General features: G+C 36.5%; 1 protein-coding gene across 1 annotated transcript; it reads right to left on the bottom strand.

The window, feature by feature from the left end:
• Positions 1-538: 538 nt before the first annotated feature.
• IQUB (IQ motif and ubiquitin domain containing) lies at positions 539-24,694 on the bottom strand. Its single transcript, XM_082498739.1, has 11 exons — positions 24,219-24,694; positions 22,873-23,034; positions 22,592-22,767; positions 22,192-22,347; positions 20,093-20,303; positions 15,827-16,002; positions 10,074-10,244; positions 8,494-8,670; positions 6,619-6,867; positions 3,053-3,238; positions 539-862 (listed from the first exon to the last, which is right to left on the bottom strand). Exons 1-11 carry the CDS (start codon positions 24,664-24,666, stop codon positions 695-697), a joined length of 2,280 nt encoding a protein of 759 aa, XP_082354865.1. The 5' UTR covers positions 24,667-24,694; the 3' UTR covers positions 539-694.
• Between the last annotated feature and the right edge of the window lie 1,371 nt (positions 24,695-26,065).

Raw genomic sequence — 26,065 nt, 5'->3', positions numbered from 1 at the left:
GAAAGAATTGATTTCTACTTTAAATAACACAAGCTCCTCAAAAAAAAAAAAAAGTTCCAAACAATCTGCATCATGTATTTCATAGTGTAAGTCTGATTTACAATAATTTCAAGATCTCGGATGCAATAATTACGTGCTGGTAGTTCCACTATGACCATTGAGATCAGCTATAAAAAGTAAACTTATTCTTTTGCACAAACGTTTGCAAGGCAAAGCAGCTATATGTGGAAGGGCATATCAATTCTGTTGTTCTGTAGGAATTTAGGGTTTGAGAGGTTTTCTGCCTTATGTGGTTAAGATGAGATAAATACATTTAACACAGTGTTTATAGTATTATTTTTCTAATTAAAAGGTAAGAAAGAATTAGCTCAATTCCCCCAACAGGAATATTACACTACATACAGGATGTTCCAAGCAACACAGGCATACACAGAAAGACAGTCATTGCTCTAAAAATTTAGAACGTACAAAGCTCATCAACAACATTTTACTTTTTAAATAATGAGGTTACAAAACATGAAATGCAGTTATATTGACTGCTCAAGATCAAATTATTTTATTCTCAGAATTTTATTTTGATCTGTGTAATACAATTAAGGTATTGGTGAAAAAGTACATTTCTTCAGCATCAAGGAAATTGTATTAATCAATAATTCAGTTAACTTCTTTAACTTCAGTTAACTTCACCTAAGAGTTATGTTTTTGTACCAGTAGGAATAGGCGTAGCTATTAAAAATTCATTTGCATTAGCCTGATTGTCAGTCCTATGCAAAAATGATGTCATCGCTGGAATCTGAGCAAAGTAGTTTTTTGCCCGGATATGCTTATGTTTTATTCTGTGAATAAATGCCGCTTCATAAGCCTGAAAGCAAAAAAACATCCAAATCCCATTAAATACAATTAAAATATCTAGCAATCTACATGTTGCTTCATATTTTAGGCAGTATAATTAGTGACCATTTAATTAAACCAAGACAGATAATTTATTTGTATATGCTACATAATGAAATATTTTGTAGTACTATACTGCTATCTTATGGCCCAATAGTGAAAATTACTAGCAGCTCCTTGTGAAATTAGTCACCTTTTAAAAACAGAAAAACTTCTGGCATTTTTTTATCCATTCAAGACAACACTTATTTCTTTTCAGGTAAGAACATTTGTACTTCCCTTTGAAAATTAAAAAAGGCAATGCCCAAATATCAGCTTTTGCAGGGTGACAGCTATAGGAACTTTCCTTGATAAGTATCAGTAATTATTTCCAAATAATCATGGCAGCAAGCATTTTGCAGCATTTCAGTCAGTCTTTGTGTTCAGTGGTGACATTTTCCTAAATTTCTAGTTATTAGTAGTAGTTCAGATGATGTAATAAATAACCAGAATATTTAGTTGGAAAAAACCCTTTGCTGTTGCTGTAGTCATTGTTATGAATAATTGCTATTAAAGAAAGTGCTTGAAAGGCCTTTTTTTATTTCAGTGAATAAGAAACAATGATTCAATTTATGACATTTAACTTTGCCTCATTTTATTTATTTCACTTTTTTTTTTTTTTTTTTTTTTTTTTTTTAAACAAAGCCTTGGCCGCTACCAGTGAAGAAAGGTGACTCTTCATTATAGCTGGTCTGCTTCTATTTTTGTAGCAAGAACTAAATGAAAATTCCTTACGATTTTTAGATAGGTCTGCATACCTTACCTGTTGCTCTTCTGGCCTAACTCCCAGCTCCACTGAAGCTCTGGACCTAATCAAGTTAATGGTATCTCTTTGACTGCGACATCCGAACTTACGAAGTTAAACCAGGTAAGTGCCTAATCAGAATCTTTGCCTGCCATAATGCTAGTCATATTTATGGATGCAGAGAAGCATTGCTAGATTCAGACTGCCTGAACACTCTTGTTGACTAAAAGTGAGACAGAGGAGCCAATAAAGGAATTTCCAGCTTGAAATTGGTTTTACCTTTTAAAGCTAATGCTCACATAAACATGTGTCTGCTTGAAGACACAAGCTAGGCACACACACACAAAACGTCATGGACAGCAGAATTCGCTTTACCTTTAGAATTCCCTGACTGATATATCTCATCCCCAAACCAAACCTTTCATTAACAGAGTGATTCATTTGCTCTGTCAGTTTAGTTATCACATACTCTTAAGACTTTCAAAAAAGAAGGGCAATGCATAACAGCTGAAGTTGCATTTGTGATGCACATATATTATGTTAGAAATTGAATTAAGAACACCCTGAACAAAAGGGCACTACAGAACAATGATAACAGATCGCTTGTTACATAAATCAATAACCTCCTGTGCCTTAAAAAACTAAATATTCTACCATATGATGCCCCATGAGTGAGATATTTACCAGACTACCATGCTTAGATATGGAATTTAAGGGGAGTGGTGTAAAAATACACAGTTTCAATTATTTCTTTAACAAATTATTAAGTTTTTTAACTCAGAACAGCAACTCCATTTTATTGCTTAATTGTAAATTATAGGATTACGTTGTCAGGGGTACTTAAATGGAATTTATGTAAGAAAGTAAATTGAGACAAATATTATTATGACAAACAGTCAAGCTCTAGACAAAGAGCCATTCTGTTATTTGAACAGAAATTTATAAGGCCAGAAACTAATGAGGCCAGAGCACATGCAAGAGCATAGGCACACAATTGTCACAGTATTTATGGTTAGTCTTTAGTATGTTTTTCATGCAGGCCAGCTCTTGTCTGACCTCGGCTGAGGGAAGAGCATAGGCATGGCACTACTCTAAGTGGGCAGCGTGGATGAGGGCCCTTAGCTTCTTGCATTTTGGGAGGGGGAACCAGGGCAAGACAGAGTTCAGGTACGTGGATGTGAGCTGTACATGCCAGCTGCCCCCTGGACTAGTGGCTGTTGTATTTAATAGTACAGATGCAATCATTTAAATATTCACAATGGGCTAATTTAAACATGGATGAGTATAAGGATTAAATTTGGCCAAACATCGTTAGTCACAGGATTCTATTGAAACATAACATAAATATTGTAAAAAATTAAGCCCATCAAATTTTACCTTTTGAAGGTTACACAGCTTAAGATGTGCATCTGCCTCATCTTTAGTGAGGAGAATAGTGTTCCACGGAGACCACTCATGCTGCTTATCCCATCTGACCATAACCAAATCATAGAGGTCGCTGCAGGCACTGAGAGCTGACTGACAGCCCCATATGTTCTCAATCATGTACTGCAGATCTTGATGCTGAAATGGAAAACAGGGTTAAGAAGGATGAAGCATGTTTCATTCTACAAGAAAAGCACTGTAACTATATAAGAATTGAAATAAAGCTGAGTAAAAAAAAATTTTATGTGTATGTCATATAACCACTTGGTTAAAGAATGTCTAGACATAAACATCTTCCTTCAGCATAGCATGGCAATCATTAACTGCATTTTTCTTGTATCGTCTCTAAAATATTACATTCTTACTTCGATTCTCTCTGCCAATGGCAATTCATATATTCTGTTGACATCCTGATTGCTTAACTGCTCTTATAAAGCTTCTTAAATCTCATGTTTTTTTCTCATATAGCATGTTTAAGCCTACTCAGACCTTTTTGGTTAATAACAATAATCCATCTCTGTCATTACTGAGATGACTTCCCCATTTAATTCTTGGATTCAGAATTAATGTTATTTAATAAATGAGTTATTACACTACTAAATTACTTAAAGTTTACATGAAATCAGAATAAACTGGCCTGGAAAATGTGGGAAATTAGAATAAGAAAAATTCCCACCTATGGCAGACTCCAAATCCCTGCCTGCTTTCTTTCTTCCCCTCACTCTGCTGTTGACATATGGAAAGTTTATTGTGCTCGTGATACTGTTGCTCATTTTACCAAAAGAGATTATAAAATCAGGTAGCTATGCTACAATATTAACAAAAAAAATAATAGACGGTCTTCTAGTACAGAAAGACCTTTAAGTGTACTTTCAACCTACACCTAAGGTTAATTTATGGCAATCCTAATTTGTTTAATTTATTACTAGCTATCTGAAATTACTACTAAATCTTGATAAACACAGCCTCTTCAATGAAAGAAAATAATCTGGGGTGGCATTTACTACTGAACTTTGGCAATTGTTGTTGGGAGAGAAAGGTAAAAAAAGCAAGTAGCTCAGAAAAAAATTAATAATTTAAGGAAATTTTAGAAAAAAAAAAAACAAAGCAATTAGTGATTTAAGATATAAACCTCTGCTGTTTAGATATTTACAACTCTAAAGAAAAGAAGTTTATTTGGATTAAAACGACATAGTATCCAGAGATGTTGCAGTGGTACAACCACAAATGGAACTACACATTAGGGCTTTTGGTGTCAGCAGTTAAGAAGCAGTCATGTTTCAGTGCATCAATGACCACCAGCCTTCCTAAGTGATGTGATGTGAGAGAGGTCCAAAAGATTTTGGAGGATGTTTACATATTAAGATAAATTAAGTTAGACACAGACAAAAAAAATTTCAGCTTAAGTAAAAAGCAATATGGATTAACATCATCGACAAAATCCAGGTTCTTTGACAATACTTCTTAACACAGGTGTGATAATTAAAGAATCCCAATCTTCCTTTTGGCAGCTACCACTGACAAAGTGCTAAACCACAGCATGGCTTGTTTTGGTAGCAGTGGGATATTGATTTTTTTTGTTTGCTTGCATGTTGTTTCAGACATGCAGAAAATACAGTTCAAAAACTATTCTATGAATATTGATGCTGTAGAGATTTTTATTACTAAATCTCAGAAAGTTCAAATAAATCTTGGCTATTCAATATTTTCAATAAATAACACTTTGCAATTATCTCAGATTAAGAACTTTCCCAGTGGACATGAGATGTCAAACTCTTTGCTGACAAAATAAGTAATAACAAGTAAGAGAGAGAATTTTCTGAAGACAGAGGCAAGAAGTTCTTTGAACTGAGTTCATAGAATCATAGAATGGTTTAGGTTGGAAAGGACCTTGAAGATCATCCAGTTCCAACCCCCCTGCCATGGGCAGGGACACCTCCCACGAGACCAGGTTGCCCAAGGCCACGTCCAGCCTGGCCTTGAACACCTCCAGGGATGGGGCCTCAACAACCTCTCTGGGCAACCTGTTCCAGTGCCTCACCACCCTCAAAGTGAAAAACTTCTTCCTAATGTCTAATCTGAACCTGCTCTCTTCCAGTTTAAAGCCATTCCCCCTCGTCCTATCACTACATGCCCCAGTAAAAAGTCCTTCCCCAGCTCTCCTGTAGGGCCCCTTTAGGGACTGGAAGGACGCAACAAGATCTCCTCAGAGCCATCTCTTCTCCAGGCTGAACAGCCCCAACTCTTTCAGCCTCTCCTCATAGGGGAGGTGCTCGAGCTCTTGGATCATCCTCATGCCTCTCCTCTAGATATGCTCCAGTAGGTCCATGTCCTTCTTATGTTGGGGACTCCAGAGCTGGACACAGTACTCCAGGTGGGGTCTCAGAGAGTGGAGTAGAGGGGCAGAATCACCTCCCTTGACCTGCTGGCCACACTTCTTTTGATGCAGCCCAGGATATGGTTGGCCTTCTGGGCTGCGATCACACATTGCTGGCTAATGTTGAGCTTCTTGTCAATCAGCACACCGAGGTCCTTCTCCTCGGGGCTGCTCTTCAGCCATTCCCCGCCAAGCCTGTATTTGTGCTTGGGATTGCCCTGACCCAGATGTAAGACCTTGCACTTGGCCTTGTTGAACTGCATGAGGTTGGCTCGGGCCCACCTCTCCAGCCTGTCCAGGTCCCTCTGGATGGCATCCGTCCCCTCCAGCGTGTCTACCTCACCAAACAGCTTGGTATCATCAGCAAACTTGCTGTGGGTGCACTCGACCCCACTGTCCATGTCGCTGACAAAGATGTTGAACAGTACAGGTCCCAGTACCGACCCCTGAGGAATGCCACTCGTCACTGCTTTCCACTTGGACATCGAGTTGTTCCAGTAATGATTATTAAGAAACATTAGTTACTTAGTAATATTGCAAAAGATTACAGATTATTACAGGTGATGGCAATAGAAAATTAAAAAACTTAGTGAATCCCTCTCTTAATAAATGCAAAACAGTAAAATTTCCAACTATACAGATATTCTGACATAGAACAGGAATATCAAAACCTCAGCTCCTTTATTTTTTTTCCTTCTGAGAATACAAAACAGTTTAGTTTTGTTACTAAAACAGTGCAAATAAAGGGGCTCAAAATGTTTTACTAGCATTATGTCTTGAACAATATTACAGTCACAAAATCATTATCGTTGCTTTACAGATGATGCTAGTGTCTTTAAGCAACAAGACAGCCACTGCAGAAACAGAAGAATAATTTGGGTCATCTGATTCTTTGACCTGTCAGCTAGACTTCTACCTTATTTTAATATATAGCCTGAAATCAATCACTTTTGAAATTACAGCTATACTTCAAGAGCTTAAGTGCTTCTTCTTTATGATATGGAACATCCCATATCACAGGAAGAAGGTTTTGTAGCTTTCAACCTATTTCTCAACCTGTCAACAACATACGCAAAATAAAGGAAAAATTATAGTCAAAGCCATTGGTTTCCATTATTAGCAATGCTCTTTCAGACAGTACCTGAACTAAGAAAACAATTTTAGCATCATCGTGATAATCAACTTCAGACTTTCTGAGATTTTCTAGTATAAGTTTGTACTTCAAAGATGTTTCTCGTCGCCGAGCCTCATTATCAAGCTTGCAACACAAGCAACATCTGCCAATGGTGCAGGAATTAGCAGGAACAGGAAACTCAGTAGATGGTAAGTAATTTTCGCAACTATGACAGAAGTTAAAATTTTTATAAAGCTTTAAGGGATCTGGTGGAACCTAAAAGATTTAAAAAAAAAAAAGTTACTTTACCACAGAGTATCTTTGTATTACTTGTTTGTCACCCTAACTCTGTCAGAAGAGATTTTACATATATTCATGCAAGTATTCTAATATGCAAAAGCTAGTAATATTGATTTTAAAATACCCAATACTTTCATTTTTTTAAAGAAATAGAAGATCAAAAGCCACTGTATTTTCTTATTGTACTTGTTAAAATCAGTTATATAAATCAGTCAATTCATTTTTAAGATATATGAGGATCCTAAACATTATACTCCAATATTCTTGCTGGCACTTTTATGTATGCAGATCGTCAGACATTCTGGAAAGCTGACAACACAGAGAAAACAGAAACTAATTCTTCTGTGTTTAATTTTTCATATAGAATCTTCCTTTTATGTTAAAGATAAAACCCTGAGATTATGGGCATATTAACATTTTGGCATAAGAATGTAAAATCATCAGAGCTGCATGTCCAAAAACAATATAGGGGAAGATAATAAACTAAACTTGCTAATGACCTTCTCATCCTCATATTGCTTCATGGGTTCTGAAAAGAATATAATGTAGTCTGTGCAGAAGGCCCAAGTCTGTAATTGGGTAGTTTGAGTAGTCTGATAACCCAGCTACCTTTTGTGGTCATCTGCCTTTTTATGAAAACCTGAAGATTTGGTCACTTTGACTGTCTGTTGATGAACTGCCATCTTTTTTATGGTCTACAGAAGGTTACAAGATTCAAATAGAAATATAGGTACAATTCAGCCTTCAACTCAAGGTACAGTTAACCAAAAGCTACAGAAGACAAAGAGCTCCTGTCTCCAGTCTCTGCTATGACACATCTAGGTAACCCTGTTCACAAACCTAGTGTAAAATAACTGTTAGTTGGCTCTAAATCTGACTACCATTTACTGACAGATTCTCTACTCCTGAGATACCATCAACCACTGTAGGATGAATCCTCTTCTGACAGATGGAGAATACATGTTGCAACCTAAAGCAGCAACATATGATAGTGAATCATATTTTTAACTGTAATCTGTAGGCAGAAAAGAAAAACAATCAACACAACTTGAGAGGTGTCTACCACTTTCTCCACTTCCTAGCTGTATCTTCTCATGAAGTAGCAACTGGTTGTACAACAGAAGCTCGTAACATCTCTTGCTTAGGTGCAAGCTCATTAGACATCACTTTGACAATGGCAATGTTCTTCCTTTCTGGACACATGAGATGTGTCCAGAGGAAAAAAAAAAAAAAAAAAACAACTGCTCTCTCTATTGGTTCCCCATTTGCTATTACATTTTACTGTTACTATCCCATAAGATCTACCATTTATAATTCTCAGATTTTTTATTTCATACATAGAGTTCCTGGGCTGTCTCAGTGCTACCAGCTACTTTACAGGTTCTTATACCCATATCTACACCCCATGCTTCCTATATGATTATATAAGCTTATTTGTGTGAAGCTTGTGTACTTGCTACATTTTATTTCTTTACTTTACTTCTTCCAGCAATTCTACAGCAAAACGTAAAACAAAAAAAAGCTTTAATTGCTTTCCACTCCCCTTCTCCACCGTCTTTACTTTGATTGCCACTATGTCAGACTGCAAAATAGGAACAATACCTTAAGTATCCTAGCAACTTCAGGGTTAAACTTCGGAGTTTTAATATACTGAAGAAATAACGTACAAATTCTTTTCCTCAGTCCTTCTAAGTTGCATTCTTTCACCTCTCTTGACATAAGATCAACTTCCCTGTCAATTAATTCCACTATTTCCTGTGTTAATTTACATTCATGTTCCTGAAAGAAAATGCAATGGAAAAAAACCTCCACAACAATCAGGAAGTAAACAGACAAAATATTTCTAATGCAGATATGAAAGCAAACTATGGATTCTATGCCAATCATCATTCATACCTCTGTATGTTCACATAAGAACATGTTCATAGAAGAATTAGGAAAACAACCTCCAAGAAATGTAACGTAAAGAATTACAAACCTGAGAATGCTTACAGATTCTGCTTTAAGGAACCTGTACATATACCAAAGCTGTGAGCAACTGTAAACCTGGAGGCATTAAAAAATGCTAAGCAGAGGCATACAACACATGCAAAATTTTCAGTCTCCAAAAGCCCCAAGAAATATCTCCTTAAGAATCTTCCTTTGGTTATGTGATAGGAGGTGTAATGTATATACACAATAGATTTTTTTTTTTAAAAACAGAAGACATGGGGGACTTTACGAGTATGCTTCGAAATCAGCCATGTCAATATTTCAAATGCTTAGCAGGAAATTTTCCAGAGAAAGATAAGAGGTGAATGAGTTCAATATCTTCTCACCTAAAATAAGAGTGCTAATTTACAGAAATTCTAGACTTTGTTCACTAAAGCAATATTGACTTGTATTAAGATGGGCAGGAGTTCATAAACCAGCAGTGCTCCCAATGCTATATTTGCGTTGGTAATACCAGAATTTGATCTAAAGCAAACAGCAACACTTTAGTTTGTTTTAATGAGACCAGGAAGCAGCATTCTAGCAGCATTCTATTCTAGTTTATGTCAACAGTATCATCCTGAAAATACATTGAAACTCATATTATTCTTTTTGTACATAAATAAATAAATAAATAAATAAAACAAATATGAAAGACTAAAAGAAATGCAACCAGCCTCTAATGCACTGGGAACACTGGCAGCAGCAGTGGGGGTTGGGAGTGTGGGGCAAAGGAAAAAAAAAAAAAAAAAAAAAAAAAATCAGTATTTGCCATCTATAAAACTGGCAACCCAAACCAACAGAGACATAAAGTTTTAAACACAACATTTCAAAGAACTGAGAAAAACAAAACTAATAGCCACTAATGTCTATGCCATGGTTTTCATCAAATTGTTTTAAATATTTAATTAAACTTTGTACTAAAATTGTATTACGTATTAATATACAAAAAAGTCTAAAATAATGGGATTAAAATTCTAACACAACTTGAAGAAAAACGTGCATAAAATGAAATATGAATTTAGAGTATATCTAGAATGGAAATTACACTCTCATGCCAGGTGGTACACTAGGCTTTCTCTTGCTGCATGCTGATCATCCTGGCGCCTGTCTGCCAGAAGAAGCATTGCTTATGTGTCAACAGAAATAAGTGATGGTATCTTTCGGAAGTAAAGCTTCAAGCTAAACATAAATAAAAAAATAAAACTTACCTTTACTGTACGTCTAAGTGTTAACAGCACATCTATTCTCTCCTCTTTCGGGATGTCATTCATGCTAATGCTGCGGTAGATTTCAAATAGTTCTCTGGCACGGAGTGTGTACTGTGTATCCATTTCAGTGACTTTTCCATCATATGCTTTCCACCTCTTAGGTTGTGCACACTGCAGAAACAATTTGTATAACTGAGCTATTATAGTTTGATCACCAGCTGAACACGTGTGTTACGTTACATAAAGTTTCACCAGAGGTGAAATAGGTACTTAACATTAATGCTTGACTAATACGAAAGGATAATTCTGTTGTCAGTACCTTTTCCACCAGAGCAAGTATTCAATTGCACGTTTTGTTTAAAGTTGCAGGTCACAAAAATTTTGACTTACGGTTTATTAGAAGTAAATAATATCCTCTGACAGGGATATGGTCTACTTCTTTAAAATTAATTTACTGACAGTAGTGTTAGAATACATTTGCTCTGCATTTCATCTTGCAGTCATAAATCTGTCTAAACTATCAGTAAAAATCAATGGAACTGTTGACTGTGTAAAGACTGCAAATTTAAGGCCTCAGAATCTACTGCAGTACCAAATATCTCCAGGGAACTGTTCTATTTATGCTAGCTACAGATGGACAAGAGGCACAGGCTTTGTTAAACCTGACTAAGGCAGAGCATGAGTTTACAGCTTATCGGATACTTCACCTCGCTTGTTTGTTAACTTAACCACATACAATACGCCTACTACTTTATTTGTCTCTTTACACATCCTTAACTTCTATAGACAGTGAGAAGTTACACAGTGTCAGCTGTCCCGCTCAGTGGGAAGAGTCCAACCATTCTCCTCTTTCGAGAGAACTGCTTTTGGTTGCAGACCACACTGTTACATAGGGAGGCAGGCACCTAAATCCGATAGATAGTATTCAAAACCCTCTCCCCATCATAACCTAACTCCACTCCCTTTCATTAACTGGGACAGGTATTCGGAACCTCATTCTGTGTATTAATTGTTCTCTTTCACCGTATTTGGAACTTGAGTGTTCACAAACATTTGTGAACTTCACATTGCAGTATCAGTGCGAGTTAGGTACAGCAACATTTCATGCAGCATTCACATGCCTAGTAGTTTTCTGAATATGACCCCAGCATTGATGTAATCATTATTTTGACCAAATATACAGACTTGCTATGGTGATAAGTCATAAAAATACCAAGAATATTAGATAGTTAGAACAGATATGATTAGTCACCACCACAATAAAAATAGAGCTTTCCTCACTTTTAAATAAATAAATTATACAGTTAGGTAAACAAAAGAAAGACAAAATAATTGAAAAAAGGATTTAACGCTGAATAACTAACATTTAATTGCATTATCAGTGGGGCTGGAACTCTTATTAAAGGAGGTATTGTTAATGAGAGGTCACAATTCAGAGCCAAAAATTATTAAGAAATGCAATAGCAAAACCAGATATTAGTAAAAAGTAAAACTCTTAATTCCTCAGTGAAATGTTTGAACTTCTTCAAGACTAAAAAGAGGCAATTTTCTCTCTGTCCTAAAAAGGGAGCATTCTACTGTAACTTCATGACTTTGTTTCACTACCTGTGTACAATGCCAGGAAGTTTGTTTTTTTTTTTTAAAAAAAACAACCACCCCAAAACCAGGCAAACAACAGAAAACCCCCACCAACTTAAAAGCTGCATCATGCTCTCTCTCCTTTGTATGGTAGACTGGGAAAAATCACTGCTTTCCACATAGTAGTTAATTCAGTACCTACATTTGATCCTCTTCAATGAAATCACTTATAATAAGACAGAAAGGTCATTTGCTTATGCTAGGGAGAGTCAATGGGCAAGTTATTAAATTTCTATAACCTAGGAAATGGTTATTAAAACTAGGTTCTTCTGATAAATTTGCAACAACCCATATATGAGCTAGCAGTCTTGGTATTCCACTCTGCAAATGACCCTTAACACAGACCGACTACATTATAATAACGTCTAAATTATTCAAAGCAAGATATTGTATCTGTAACTTCTGTAATCTTTCTTAGTACCTCATCATAACTGGGTATTATATAAAATAAAATAATTTAAAAAGAAACAAATTATGCAGCTTCTTACTGAAAAAAAATACAGAGGTCTCATCAATATGAAGATTTCCGGTATTTCAGAAAGAATCACAAGCTGTCTGATTTTAAGACTATTTTCATGTATTCAAGATTGCCGTGAGAAAAATAAAACTGTGAGATTTTTTGCCAGCTTTTTCCTTGCCTTTTAGTCTGCTGGCAGTGCTGTGGAATTTACAATAATCCTGTTATCTGTATTACTTCAGAGAGCAGGACTACTATAACTGCACTCTGCTGCCAATGCATGAAACCAAAAATAAGAAGCACCTGAGGAGAGAAACAGACCACCACAGACACAGAGAGAAAACGGTAAGAAAAGTAAAAAAAAAAAAAAAAAAATCCATAGTCTGGGTGCAGAAACAGCACATAGCATGAAAGGTCTGAACTGAGCGTTAATAATTACACAAATTCTTTTAAGAAAATATGATTGCTGTATAAAAGCTTAATCAAGTACTTCCTCTTCAAAATACAAATGCTGAAGAAGAATGAGCTCAGCATAGAAAAGAAACCCCTAGAATGTTGCGCACACACAACCAGTAACAACCATTGTAAAAGGACGCATGCCTTAGGAGGTACATGCTTAAAGTAGCAAAGAAGGGGACGAAGGTTTCCATGGAGAAGCAAGTTTCACATCACTTTGGCTACTGCGGCAAAGTGAAATGCTTGCAGTCTTCAGATGTGAAAGGTGTTATTTCAACTTTAGCTGGCAAGTATCCAGATTAACATTACCAGCTCAAAGTTCAAGAAATAACAGAATAATCTATACTCTAGCACTCCAACAATAAATTTCATACTACAGTGTTTAAATTGCAGTTGCAGACATAAAAAAAATCCATTTAATTTTGAGACTTCCAAAATTCTTTTAAATTTCTTTTATTTTTTAAGAAATGCAGAAATTGTTACTTTCTTTACCTCTGAGTTAGGCTGCCATCTATGTCAACAGTTTAGAACAACACTACAAACCCTATAGCTGACATGAAAAGAATAATTTGCAGTAGTTCAGAAGCTCACTAGATTTTCAAATTAAAAAGGAACCAGTCTGTTTAATAACAAACATAATTTATAAATTTAAAATATGAATTAAAAAATTAGCAGTACATGCTTCAGAAACATGTCCAGTGTTTGGAAAGAGAGAGCATCTCTTGTCTCTCATGCGTCTTCTGAATCTCCAATCATCAATTGTCACTAAGAATTCTGGTACTGAAGAATATTTTGCTTCTGATTCCTAGATATAAGAAAACTGTACAACCTGTGAGAATATATACTAGAAGTAACCTATCTAGGGTAGGACATTGGAAAACAGTCCTTAAAGGAAAAATATAGAGACTCAGTTAAGAGAGAAATATATTTACTTTGACTGTTCCAGGCTTCTTTTTCTGAGAAGATAACAGAATAGATTGTAAATAGTAGAAGCAAACATTTAACATAGAAATGATTCAAGGTTTTGATATCATTCCTAAATATTTAGTTTTCTGGTATTTTGCACTCTTGAAAGCAGTAATGAGAATAAAATCACATCTCATCTGTAAACTTGATAACAGTTCTACCAACATTTCAGATAAGTAATTTGTTCATAAAGAAGAAAGGTAATAAGTTTTATCAAATCCCTTTTTACAGTCCAGTTCCCATATATCAGTAATAAGAAGAATGAAAAAAGTCTCTTTTGGACAAAACTGCTGTATTTACTTTTGAGCATTAAATAGTCAAAATTAAAAAAAAAAAAAAAATTAGATAGTAAAAAAACTATTTCTGTTGCAATATTTCTTTACATAATTACATCGCATACTATGAAAACAGCCAGAAAATAAACTATTTCTTTTTCCTGAAGGAATGTATTGCTGGGATGTCTAACTAAAAAGGACTTTTTTCTTAATCTAATGCCATTCTAAATCATCTTTGTGTATGAATGAGTTCTCATCTTTGTTTTATAGATGAAAGCCTGAAGAACGCTTACATTATGTTTCATCCCCAAGATTACACAAGAATAAAATCTCAAGTTAAAGTTCTAACACGAAACTAGTTGTCCTGGTTTGAGCAACACAGGACTAATTTCTCTTTCAGTGATTTTGCTTTTTGGTAAGGTCTCTCCTAATGCTTAGGAAAACTGCACTTTTAAAAGACTCTAGTGTCTGAATTTCTGAAAATATTTACTTCATAGCCAGCTATAGTATGTGGGTTTCAAGATCTCAGTGTTTTCAAGCTCACCAGGTGCAGGGATGAGGAGGAGCAAGACCTGAGCACTTGACTCAAGATGGCCAACAGGATTATTTCATACCGTGAACATCACATTCAATATGAATTAGAAAGTTTGCTGAGAAATTCTCTTTCTCCCTTGATATCTGCCATCCTAAGAACTTCTTGCCCCGGTGCTGGACCCCTGAGCCTTTCCCTTCCTCCTGAAGCTGTAGTGCTCACAGTGTCCGACATCTGCTCTCCACTGCTAGGCGTGCACAACTTCCTACTGATATAGTTGGTTGAGTATAATCCTTTTATATTTTATATTGGTATTGGGATCAGTATTGGTTCTTCAGTGTTATTAATGTTAATTGTTTAGTCTTATTCTATTAAATCTGTTTATATTTTAACCCTCAGGTTTCCTTGTTTTTCCCGATTCCCCTCCCCACCTGGAAGGGGTCATCAGGTGATACAATAATTGTCTGAACGACAGTAAATTGTGAGCTCCTCAAACAATAACACTATTTAATTAATAACTGAGTTCAATAAGATTTAAGATTCAGTCAAAGCTCTTCTGGGTTTCTATCTTGTACATGAAAACAGAATAAATGCTTTCTTTAAAGACAGGCATATGATGACCAAAGGTCTGTGCTCAATGGGGAAATAAATGACAAATCTAGTTCCTGAAGGGTAACATTTCTTAGAGAAGGAAAAAAAAAAAAAAAAGAATCAATTAATCCATTCTGCAGGGTTAAAGTTTAATTTCACAAATATTTGCTTAAATGTTTGTTTTTAAGCTTAAATGCAATACTAAACTTTTCACTATAGAGAACAATGAACATACCAGAGGGATGACCACTTCATCACTAGTTTTGATTAGTGAAATTGACTATTTTTGAAAGAGAAGCTAATAGGCAGATTTTTAAAATATCAAAAACAGATTCGGAAAGAGCATAGTTTCATGCATTAATTGCTACGTCGCTACACACACAATACAAAACATAGAATGGTATGCAATATCCTGATGCTTTATAACCTCAAATTAATCATTCTGAATTGTTAGAATTTGAGTCTTTAATCCTGTTAACAGTGCCATCAGAATCACGTTCTTTATGCAGAATAGTTGCATAATACAAAATTCATCCACTCAGCAGTATTTTTTATATTATATATACACAGGTACCTGTGTCTATGATAAATCTCAGGTGACAGTCTTAATGATGTCTTTCAATCAGTCACAGAGCTAAGAAATACTCAGCTTGGAAAAAGAAATTTACTGACTTGTATTGACATGAACAACTAGATAATTTGGATATTTATAACATTAGCATTCACATGACTAACTGTTAAAGCTACAAAAGTTACTTTTGGCAGGTAGTTTCCAGATGTCTTTTCTGTTCCTGTACTTTGGTATTCTTTATGTTCAGCCTAAAGTTACATCACTGACCTTATCCAGAAAGTGCAGTATTGCTTTTTGTTGATTCTCCTCATCTGCATTTAGTTTGTGTCTCCCAATGGAAGCAATCAGCTGTGCCTCTTGTTCCACAAGTCCACAAAATGCTGCCTTTCTTTCAGCTCCAGTAAGAGTTCTGTTAATCCGTTCAGTCTCCTCCTGCCTCCACACTACAGATAGAAATATTTGGGGTATTTTTTACAAGATCTTTTCCAGTGAAATGTCTACTTTCATATTTAAGAAATAGCATCATTAATTTTCAATATTTGTTAAAAAACAGTTTCTATCTTAGGGAATTGATTGTTATGCATATTTTCAATACAGGCAAAACGGCCCAGAAATTAACGTAAGTTATACAGATGTTCTGTGAGAATATGTGTGCGCACATCAATTCCAAACTACTAATTCATACTCAAAACTTAAAGATAGGTTAGAGAAAAAGGAGCTCTATGCAAGAAAAGGAATTTAGCTCCTGTGGAAATATGTGATGAAATCATTTCTTCACAATTTTACATCTAAAATGACTAAACTGAGTCTCAAACAGCTCCAAGAGGTATAAGCAGTAGGAACTTTTAAAACAATTGCTCATCAAAGTCACAAGAAAAGGTACCATGGAGATCTTCTCAACAGATTAAGGACAGCATCTTACTGTGGTGCCACTAGTACTCAGTGCTGAGAATATTACTGTTTCTCTCTGTATAAATGAGTAAAATCTAAAGAAGCCTGAAGACCTCCAAAACTGAGATAAAACTTGACTGACAGTCATGTTTAGCACTCCAGGTCTTCAACTGATTATTTCAGTGGTATCATCTTTTGTCGTCTAAGGCAGATGGATGTGCATTAATAATTAGACAGTCATTGCTTTACTCTTCCTTTCCTCTTCTAGAACAGAACCCTTCAAGTGGAAGGAAGTGGCATGCCAACCACAGGATGGTAATGACACCAGCCCGTGAAATCAGTACATGCTGTATAAGAATCTGGCCTTCTGGCTCTTGGCATCAAATCACCAAACCACAGGTACCTGCCGCACGTACAAGTTAGAGAAACATACAGATGCATAACTATGTGTCATGTCTATCATGGTTTATTTTGTAGTACCCATTTCTTGACTATAACTGGTTATACACAGACTACATGTCTTTACAGAAATCTGTTAATAAAATCAAATTGTGTTTACTGAATAGTGTTTTACTTTGCATACACTGTACAAATTCTTGGCTTCTCTGAAGAGTCTGTTCCATTTTCAAATACCTCTGGAGCTTTGTAGGGAATTTCATAAGATTCAAAACTTCAACATTCCTGAATAATATCTCCAAGTGTTGTTATTGTTCCAGAACAGTTATGCAAAAGCAAAACCCAGCATAAAAGAAAACAATCCAATATGCGATGCACGCTTACTGAAAAAGTCTATAACATCCTGTATCAGGTAAGATTAGAGGCAGGAGGAGGGAAAGGAGGCAGGTTTATTTTCTGCCTGTGGCTTCCTTATCTACAACACCTTATGTTTTCCATTTCAAAATATTTCAATTCATTTCCTTAAGGCTCTCCAAGCTTTGGTATTAATATGACAGCTGTCTGACAAGTTCTGAGTACCCAAAGATATATTTTTAAATGAAGCCATTTCAGCAAACAACAGCACTGTATAGAATGAATTTACATGAAGCTTTATATGCCTGAAGGGGGCAGCAACTTCAAAGACAGAGCTAATAAATACAGTAAGCAATTTTGTACTTATAGAAGTGAAGAAGCTGTCAATTATCATCAATACTCACCTTCTGATTCACCATATACAATATAGATACAACCAAATTAAAAACATTCCTCTTAGATTATCAATACTACAGACAGAGATTTTACTCATTATAATTTTTATTCCAGTTTTTATAAAATGAAGTTCATGCTTTTCAAATAAATAATCAATGCCTCTATTTGTGGACACACTGAATATCTAGATACATCTCATTTGCACCAGACAGTCAACAGGCAAGTTTTTGTACCAACCGGAATTGCCTGTACTGGCTGACCCTGTAATAGTATCCCCCTGTTGTGATCAGCAGCAATAACCTTCACAGATCTCTAGAGGACAATAGTCTCATTCTATTACTGTCACAATGATTTAGCCTGTGTAGACTGTTGACACTGTAAGAATGTAAAAGTAGTTTTAGATGCAGGTAGAAAAAAAAAAACCAAAACAAAACAACTTCCTAGAACTACTAAGCTCTGTTAAAATAAAGAGCATGACTGCAAGTCTCCATATAGAGAAGCAACTAGTCAACACTGGTAAACAAAAACAAATGAAAAAGATTGATACCATTATTGATTGATAGACCATTATTTTTAACAAAATGTTAAAAAGACATTTCAAATGCGGTAGTTTGTTCTGTTCCAGTTTTGAAGTGGCACAAGCTTTTTCAGGTTGCCTAGATATTAAATTCCTGAACATGCAAAGCTGAAAGTTTTATTATTTGTGAATCCAATGACATTAAATTAAGCAAAAGAGACACTTATATAACCATGAATTTTAAATCTAAAAAATATTGGGAATATCAGCACACATTCACAACTTTAATCTTTGCTGTTTCTATTGCAAATAAGAAAATAAGACTCATCACACTTTTTTTTTTTTTTTTAAAGTGGATCATACATTTGATAGTACATTAGCTAGGAAGCAGTTTTTAAAAGAAAATATTGCAGGAAAGCAGATACCAAACAGCAGCACCTGCCATAAGTGGAGAGGAAAAAACTTATTATTTGAGTGCCTTGGTTTTTCATTACCTAGTCACATACACCTTTAAAAGGGCTTGATTCTTGTGAAATGAAAAGCTATCTATGAAGAAAAAGGGGAGTGGGGGAAACAACACCTAACAAACTACAAATCTCATGAAGATACCATTCCCAAAATTCTAAAGTTTAAGACCAGTAATAATTTTTAAATTTTTTACAAATGGTAATATTTATAAGTCATTTATACATTCAAAGTGATTTGTTCAATGCCAGACAAAGTATGACAGTATTAAAAGATTAGTGTATAACTTGGGAATTCTTGAATCATGATCCTAAGCTCTATGAATAGCATGCCACCAAATTCATGCTCAGTTTACCATGGAAGAAATAGCTGGGACGGTTTAAGGTAGGTCAGGTGGCTTTGTAATGAAGCCGGTAGTCCATTAGGCCAGTTCTGCTATAGGGATGGTAATGTCCAAACTGCCAAAGAGTTATACCATAAGCAAGGACTGTAGCCTTAAATAATAAATGAGTTGTAACAAGTCACAATGCAAGCATCTTGCTTAAAAGGAGACATTTTAAAAAGAACTCTTGCAGTTTCATTATATGCTGGTACAAGTCCACTGCTTCCCCTTGTGTTTGCTTTTCCAAAAGAACATACTCTAGGTTTTTTGTTACATTTGCAACATTATTCTCCTGTAAGTTATGTCAATTATCTGCAGTATTCACTTTATTTTTCCAGCAAAGTTTAGAGATGCTTACCTATACTAGACAGCATCCATTCCAACAGGAAAAGTAAGTCTTTCAGGATGCCTTGTATGATTCCTAACAGATATTTAAAATTTTGACCACACAGTTTTGTGAAATGTGGAATAAATTAGAAAGGAGAAAAAGCAGAAGATGACTAGGACGAAAGGAATAACCTCAGTCATATACTTTAAAATTCTGGTAAAAAATTTAATCCATTATAAAATAATATCTGTATTAAATGACGAGTGATGGATCTTAATAGTAATTTCTTCACAGTATTATTTTCAGTATCCTAAATGCAGAGTAAAAAGATTAAAGTAACTATGATCCAAAATAAGTTCCTGTTCCTCTAGCTGACCTTAATATGAGAGATGAATGAAAAAAAAACAAAAACAAAAACAAAAAAAACCTGCCACGTAGCATTATTCTACGAGCTGATTATTTCTTAAAAAGGTGTGCTGGGTTTGGCCGGGATAGACTTAATTTTCTTCATAGTAGCTTGTATGAGGCTATGTTTTGGATTTGTGATGAAACCAGTGTTGATAACATAGGGATATTTTAGTTATTGCTAAACAGTGCTTACACAGTGTCAAGGACTTTTCTGCTTCTAGAAATATATGAAAGCTAAATAATTCTTTAAAAATGAAAGACATTCCACTGTAAACCAAAAAAAAAAAAAAATCAAGGACGTGCCTATAGAAACATGTCAAAAACAGAAAAGCTTGTTTTAAACAAACTGTACTTTTTGGCTGATTTAAGAGTATCCCTTTAAGAAAAAAAACTTACATTCTAAAGCATGATACAGTAGCTCAAAGTCATCTTTTGTTTTAGGGTTTAGCCTTCGTTCGTGCTCCCTTCTCAGTTTTTCTTCTTTCTCTTTTTTTCTCCGTAACTCTTCTTGTGCATCCCATGCCAGCCTTAACCTCTTTTCTTCCCTCAGATTTTGTACTACATTTATAGCATGCCAACGACGGAAATACGTCTGTAATACTATTACCTACATGTGATAGAATACCGAAGAATCATGAATTTAAAACAATACAGCATAATATTTTTTTCTTAACTGATAGTTTTTCTAGATATTTAACTACGTTTTCTAATATTTGTCTTAAAAAGTCAGGTACTATTACTCTAAACACTGCTTTGCTGATTTAGGTAAGTGCAGGAGTTTAATCAGTGAGGACAGTGGAGAAACTAAGTCCAAATAATCAAATTAAAGCATAAAGTGCCATTACAAAATCTATTTTTCTTTGTCAAATCTCTCCTTAAAAAACACCTTTTGCCATGTTTTTATTCTTTTCAGCTTTGTGGGCAGAAGTCCTCATTTTACTATCCAATTATATAGTGTCTAGATTGAGAATGTAGAAACATATTTGCAAAATTTCTTTTAAATTTCTAAATGCAAAAATCAACACACATACACAAATCAACTGCACTTTATTTGTAAACAAATAATGAAAGTGAAATTACCAATGCTGTCATGACATAACTTAAAAAAGAAGATTAAAAAGCCCATCTTCCAAAGCAGTAGCCATTAAAGATGAGGAAAACGTCTATAGTATACTAAGGGAGCACAGCGCACAAGTGCGAGCTGCCGCCAGCTGAGTTTGCACTTCCACCACAAGCAGTTTAGCCAGGTCAATACCATGAGCTAATGAGCATTGTTCAGCATTGAAGGCTATCAAGCACAAAACCACACTAATACAGTTATACTGTCTCTAGAGATATCTTAACCTAACATTTCTCTTTAATATGTCTCCAGCTAGTATTTCATTATGGAATTACACCGCACCATGCAAATCCATCAACTTGAACCAACACCAAACTGATGTCTCTCTACTGTGCATTATAGATTACCTAGAGATACGTTAAAGATTTCAGTAAGTGGCACTAACGATCCCAGTAAAACATACTGGTAGCCCTGAGGAAACCGTTACCTATTTGAGTTCCAATTATACCAGATCCTTATTGCCGTCAGCTGATGCTTCTTACAGAAGACTTCTACTCAAAAGATGTCAAAGCATCTTGCCAACCACGTCAGTACAATTATCCTACTTAGACACTTGGGGAATCAACTGATTCTCCGTTTAGTTACACTCAGACTATTTTAAGCAATCAAATTAATAACTAGAGCATCTACAAAGCAGTGCCCCACCTAACATGATGTTGGGCATACTTAAGTTATATGTGCAGTCACTGAATATGTGGTTTTCAAAAAGCAATTTGTAATGCCTAAATGGCATCCTCTGTACAACGAATATACACAGTCTGTCATTGGAATTACCTGTATGAGGCCACTCAGTGCGCCAGAAAACTCCACACGCCCATTGCATGTGTTTGAACAGCTAGGTTCTACCTTAATGCCAAAGCAGGTAGCTTGAACTAAATCCAGAATGGATCAGTTTGCCAAAGGTAACATAGCAAGTTTGTTAAAACAAGCAAACAACTCCAGAAAATACAGAACCCAAAAGTTGAATGCAGGGCTCTGAAATCTTAAAACCAATAGTCCATCCATTTAGGGCCAATCATTAAGCATGTAGCTTAGGTCCTTCCAAAGAGACCACAAGAATGCCACAGGGACAAGCCTGTTTTAATCCCTAATGCTCTATACGGAAGCCACTGTAAGATAGAAACTGCCACTGTAGGATAGAAAACAGTAAATTCAGAATTATTAATACTTAAGAAATCGCAAAGTCTCAAATGTGTGTTTGTTCTGTATTTTTTAGCCACGCTTCCCCCGTATCTGAAAGATTACAAAATGTGAAGATTTATTTTGCAGTTCATTTTTAAATTCACTCCTTGAACATTCTGAACACCCATTAAATATTCAGGTAATCTCTGTAATACTTTGCTTTACAGATAGTTTCAAACAGATAAGAACTTACTGCTTCAAGTCTACGTTTATGGTATTCTTCCGCTGTAAGATACTTTCCAGGACTTATTAGTTTGTCAGTCGTGTTTGACACATACAGGCCAATTTTAGTCATCTGTGTTGATGTTGTATTTTTTGTTTGTTGTGGCTTATTTTTTTCAAAAACCGTCTGGGGAAAAAACGCATGTCAGATTATAACAAAATATACAGAATTGATTTTCCTTATTACAAAAAGTGGCAAAATTAGCTATTTGTAACAAAAACCACAATACCAATGATATTCATTCAATAAATTCTTTCAATTGCACACTTATTTCTCATCTACTTCCTCATTCCTATTGGAAATAACCGTGTCAACATTCTATCGCATTTGGCAAGAACATCATTCTAAAAAGACGCTAAAAAGCCATTACCTGTGTTTCCCTACAAAATAACTGAATTCCTTTGTCAGGTCGTTTTTTGGGTATCGTTTGTGATCCTGCATTATGAAATTCCACTCCTGTTATCCTGTTCTTAAATCCACCCAGAAATGGTTTATGATAGGTAGATCTTTCAATTTTTACAACTACATCTTGGAATGAATCAGAATCTGTTAAAACAGAAGTTCCAAGATAGAAATATTGTTTCTTTTAGTAACAGACTGAGGTTAAAGCACGATTATATATATTGATACATGTGTGAAAACAGCATTTACCTGTTTGTACTCTGACAGTTATGACATTAGGCATGCGGTAATCCTGTTGAGCTGTGTTCCCAGGAAAATGTTCTTGATCAAGATATAACTTCTCAGACCACATCATATCATCAAAGTTAGCCTTAGTCCTCCGAAGAGTTTCATTATCTTCAATCATGCTTCCTAAAAATAAAACCAAAATTAATTCCTGATAAGCTTCTCAAAAAACTCATATAAATAACTCTTTCAAGTTTACCGAGATGACTTTATTGAAATACTGTAATGCAAAATAATCATAGATTTTTGAACTGGAAAGACAGTCTACTTGAAAGCTGCAACAGTACATTTTAAAGAGATATCTAACATAATACTGCCACCACAAAAAGTCATTCATATTGCAATTTTTTAAAAGTTACAGTAAGTAAATGTATTTAGTTGCAAATGCATAATTTTAAATCAAAATCACCGATTTATACAGCAAACTTTTATTGAAAAATAAAACCTGCTGCAATTTAGACCTGATCTAAGCATACAATGGCTGAATCACTCTTGTCTGGCACACAATACTTGACCTGGTGTTTATTCAAAGCCTATATTCTGGACCAGATCTACTTAACTCAAAGCTCAAAAAATTACTTCTTTTTGATGTAGAGATAAGAGTCTATGTGGCTTTGGTGCAGTGCCCTTCCTAGGAAGCAACTGCCAGCTACTCAGAAGGAGAGCATCCCAATGCAGCCCAGCCAAGAGGAAGGCAGTCAGCAGACCCATACTCTGAAGGGTCACTCACTGTGCTCGCCTGCTGAGTGGGATGTGCTACCTTCCTCTCTGAAAACCTAAGAAAATGGGGCACTGAACTGGGAAGAGAAAGTAACACAGGATACCCAGAATGGAGAATTTCTAGTTCAGGAAGTGACAGGGTGTCTCAGGGACTGCAGGAGAAAGGCATGGATAACAGAAGGGTGGCAGGTAAGTTACAGGGCAATCTAAGAGACATAAAATAATAAGATGATTGCTGTGGTCTAGTCTAAACTGTTAGTAGCCCATCTACTCGTGAATTATGCAATGCTTTTTTTTCAAATGCGTATATAAAACATGTATACATACTCAGACACCTTTCTGGAAATGAAGATCACTATAAAATGCCGTATTAGTCTATAAATTGCTACTGCAATTTGAGATAAAGAATACATTCCTCACCTTTTCAAGCATGTTTCATATGAGAATTTAAAAAGTCACTTCAAGACCAAAAACCATCAAACATGAACAGAATGAGGGTGTGGAGGGGTGCAAGAAGCCATCATCAAGTTGAAGAAAAAAGAAAAATCTCTTTAAAGCCTTAACATCCAACATTTTAATAACTTCTTTACCTGTTACTGTCCCTCTTGCCATATTCTCTGATTGTACTGAGTTTTGAGATGTTTGTTCTTCCCTTTCTGAATTTCTTAATTCAAGCAAAGTAGAATAATTCTCATTGGTTACAGGAGATGTGCTCTGAGGTGATGTGCTGAACGGGGCATCTGGCTCAAATAAATCTTGTTCATTATTTCCAATCACTTCTTGTCCTTCACTAGGTAATTCCCACTGTGCTGAACTTGGCTGCTCTCGTTCCTTCAGAGCTGACTGCTCCAGAGAAGGCTGCTGCTCACAGCCCTCCTCTGACTGTACAGTGCTTATAGCTCCTGAAAGCAGAGGCTCCTCTGCTGGGTCTCCATTCTTGGCCCCTCCAACTGCTCTTTGTGAAGCTGCAGATGGCTGCTCTGCACCCGACCTTTCCGTTTTAACAACTTCAAAGCAACTATCTGATGTAGCTTCCATTTCCAAAAGTATCAGCTGCACGTTTTAACCTTTCTGCAAGAATAATCACAGTATCTATTTAAAATTGCATACTAGGACATTTCTACTACCAAACATATGGGTGACTTAATAAGCTTTTTCTGTATCTATTCCCAAATAACCTATTTAAAATAGCATGAGGCCTTTGCTTCCACCAAACGCAAAACCTTTAACATCTTCTCGTTGGTCTTTAAAAGCAATAATACTGCATAACATTGCGAGCAGGCAGTCAGCATAACTCTTAGGTAGATATAAAGAATATATATATAGGTAAACTGTTGATATAGGTAAATACTTCACACCGCTATAAAGAATTTAGAGGAGCGTTATCCAGAGATGGCACATCTTTAAGGTTTTCTGCGCTGCCACTGAAATGACATGGGCCAGAAGAATCCAAATCCCATATTCATGAGAAAAAAACAAACAAACAAAAAAAAAAAACACAAAAAAACAAAACCAAAACAAACAAAAGGGAAGAAGCTCCCTACCGAGCGCCCGTCTGTGCGGGCGCTCACCGCCACCCCGGCCCGCTTGGGCCGCTCCCGCCGGGACACCCCCAGGACCCCTGGTCAGCCACCCTCGGCGCGGGGCGCAGCGGGGGCCGGCGGGCTGCGGCCGCTGTTCGGAGCAAGGCCGGTGCTCCCCCGCCCGGCCCCGCGTCCCTTACTTTCCCTTCACGGCTCCCGCGGGGCCACCCGCCCCCGCGCCGCTCTCCCTGGCGGCCGCTTCCGGGCCGGGCGGCGTGCCGCGGTAGCCATAGCAACCGGGACGGGCGGTGCCTCGCGCAGGCCCGGGCCCGCGAGCATGCGCACTGGCGGGAGGGGCGGGCCCAGGGGCGGCAACGTCCGCGCTGCCGTACATCACCCTGGGAGGAGGAAGGCCGTTTTCGGGGGCAAAAGGTGTGAAAGCGTAAAGGCTGAGAGACCTCCCCGGCTCCTTCTTACCCCATCGGGGTGAAGGGAAGTACCTGCAGCACCCCAGAACACGGCATCCGCAGCAGCTTGCGCTTGCTGCCCGCTCTCCCACCCCCTCCTCCCCGGCGTTCCTGAGGTGTTCCACACCCTGTGATCCGTAGCAAGGCGAACATCAACTCCTACTAGTTTACAGTGGCATTAGTGTAAGAAAACACCATTTTTCCTTTCGGTTTATACTCTAGGTAGTAGCAGAAATCCTGGATATTACAAAAAGCTTGAGTGTCTGGATGCTGACAACGCTCGCTGTGACGACCATGGCTTCCCCGTCAGACGTGCTCAGGCTAACAGCATCGTACTGCCCTGGAAGGACTAAGTCTGCCAAGCAAAAATTAAGACACTGATACCAGAATTAAAACTATGAAATTGAATTTCCTGGTGTTTGATGTGTGATTTCTGAGATAACCCAT

This window comes from Vanellus vanellus (genome assembly GCF_965231255.1).
Source record: "Vanellus vanellus genome assembly, chromosome: 1".
Taxonomy (NCBI): domain Eukaryota; kingdom Metazoa; phylum Chordata; class Aves; order Charadriiformes; family Charadriidae; genus Vanellus; species Vanellus vanellus.
Note: the sequence above shows the minus strand (reverse complement) of the source record. Positions and strands in the feature narration are given on the sequence as shown.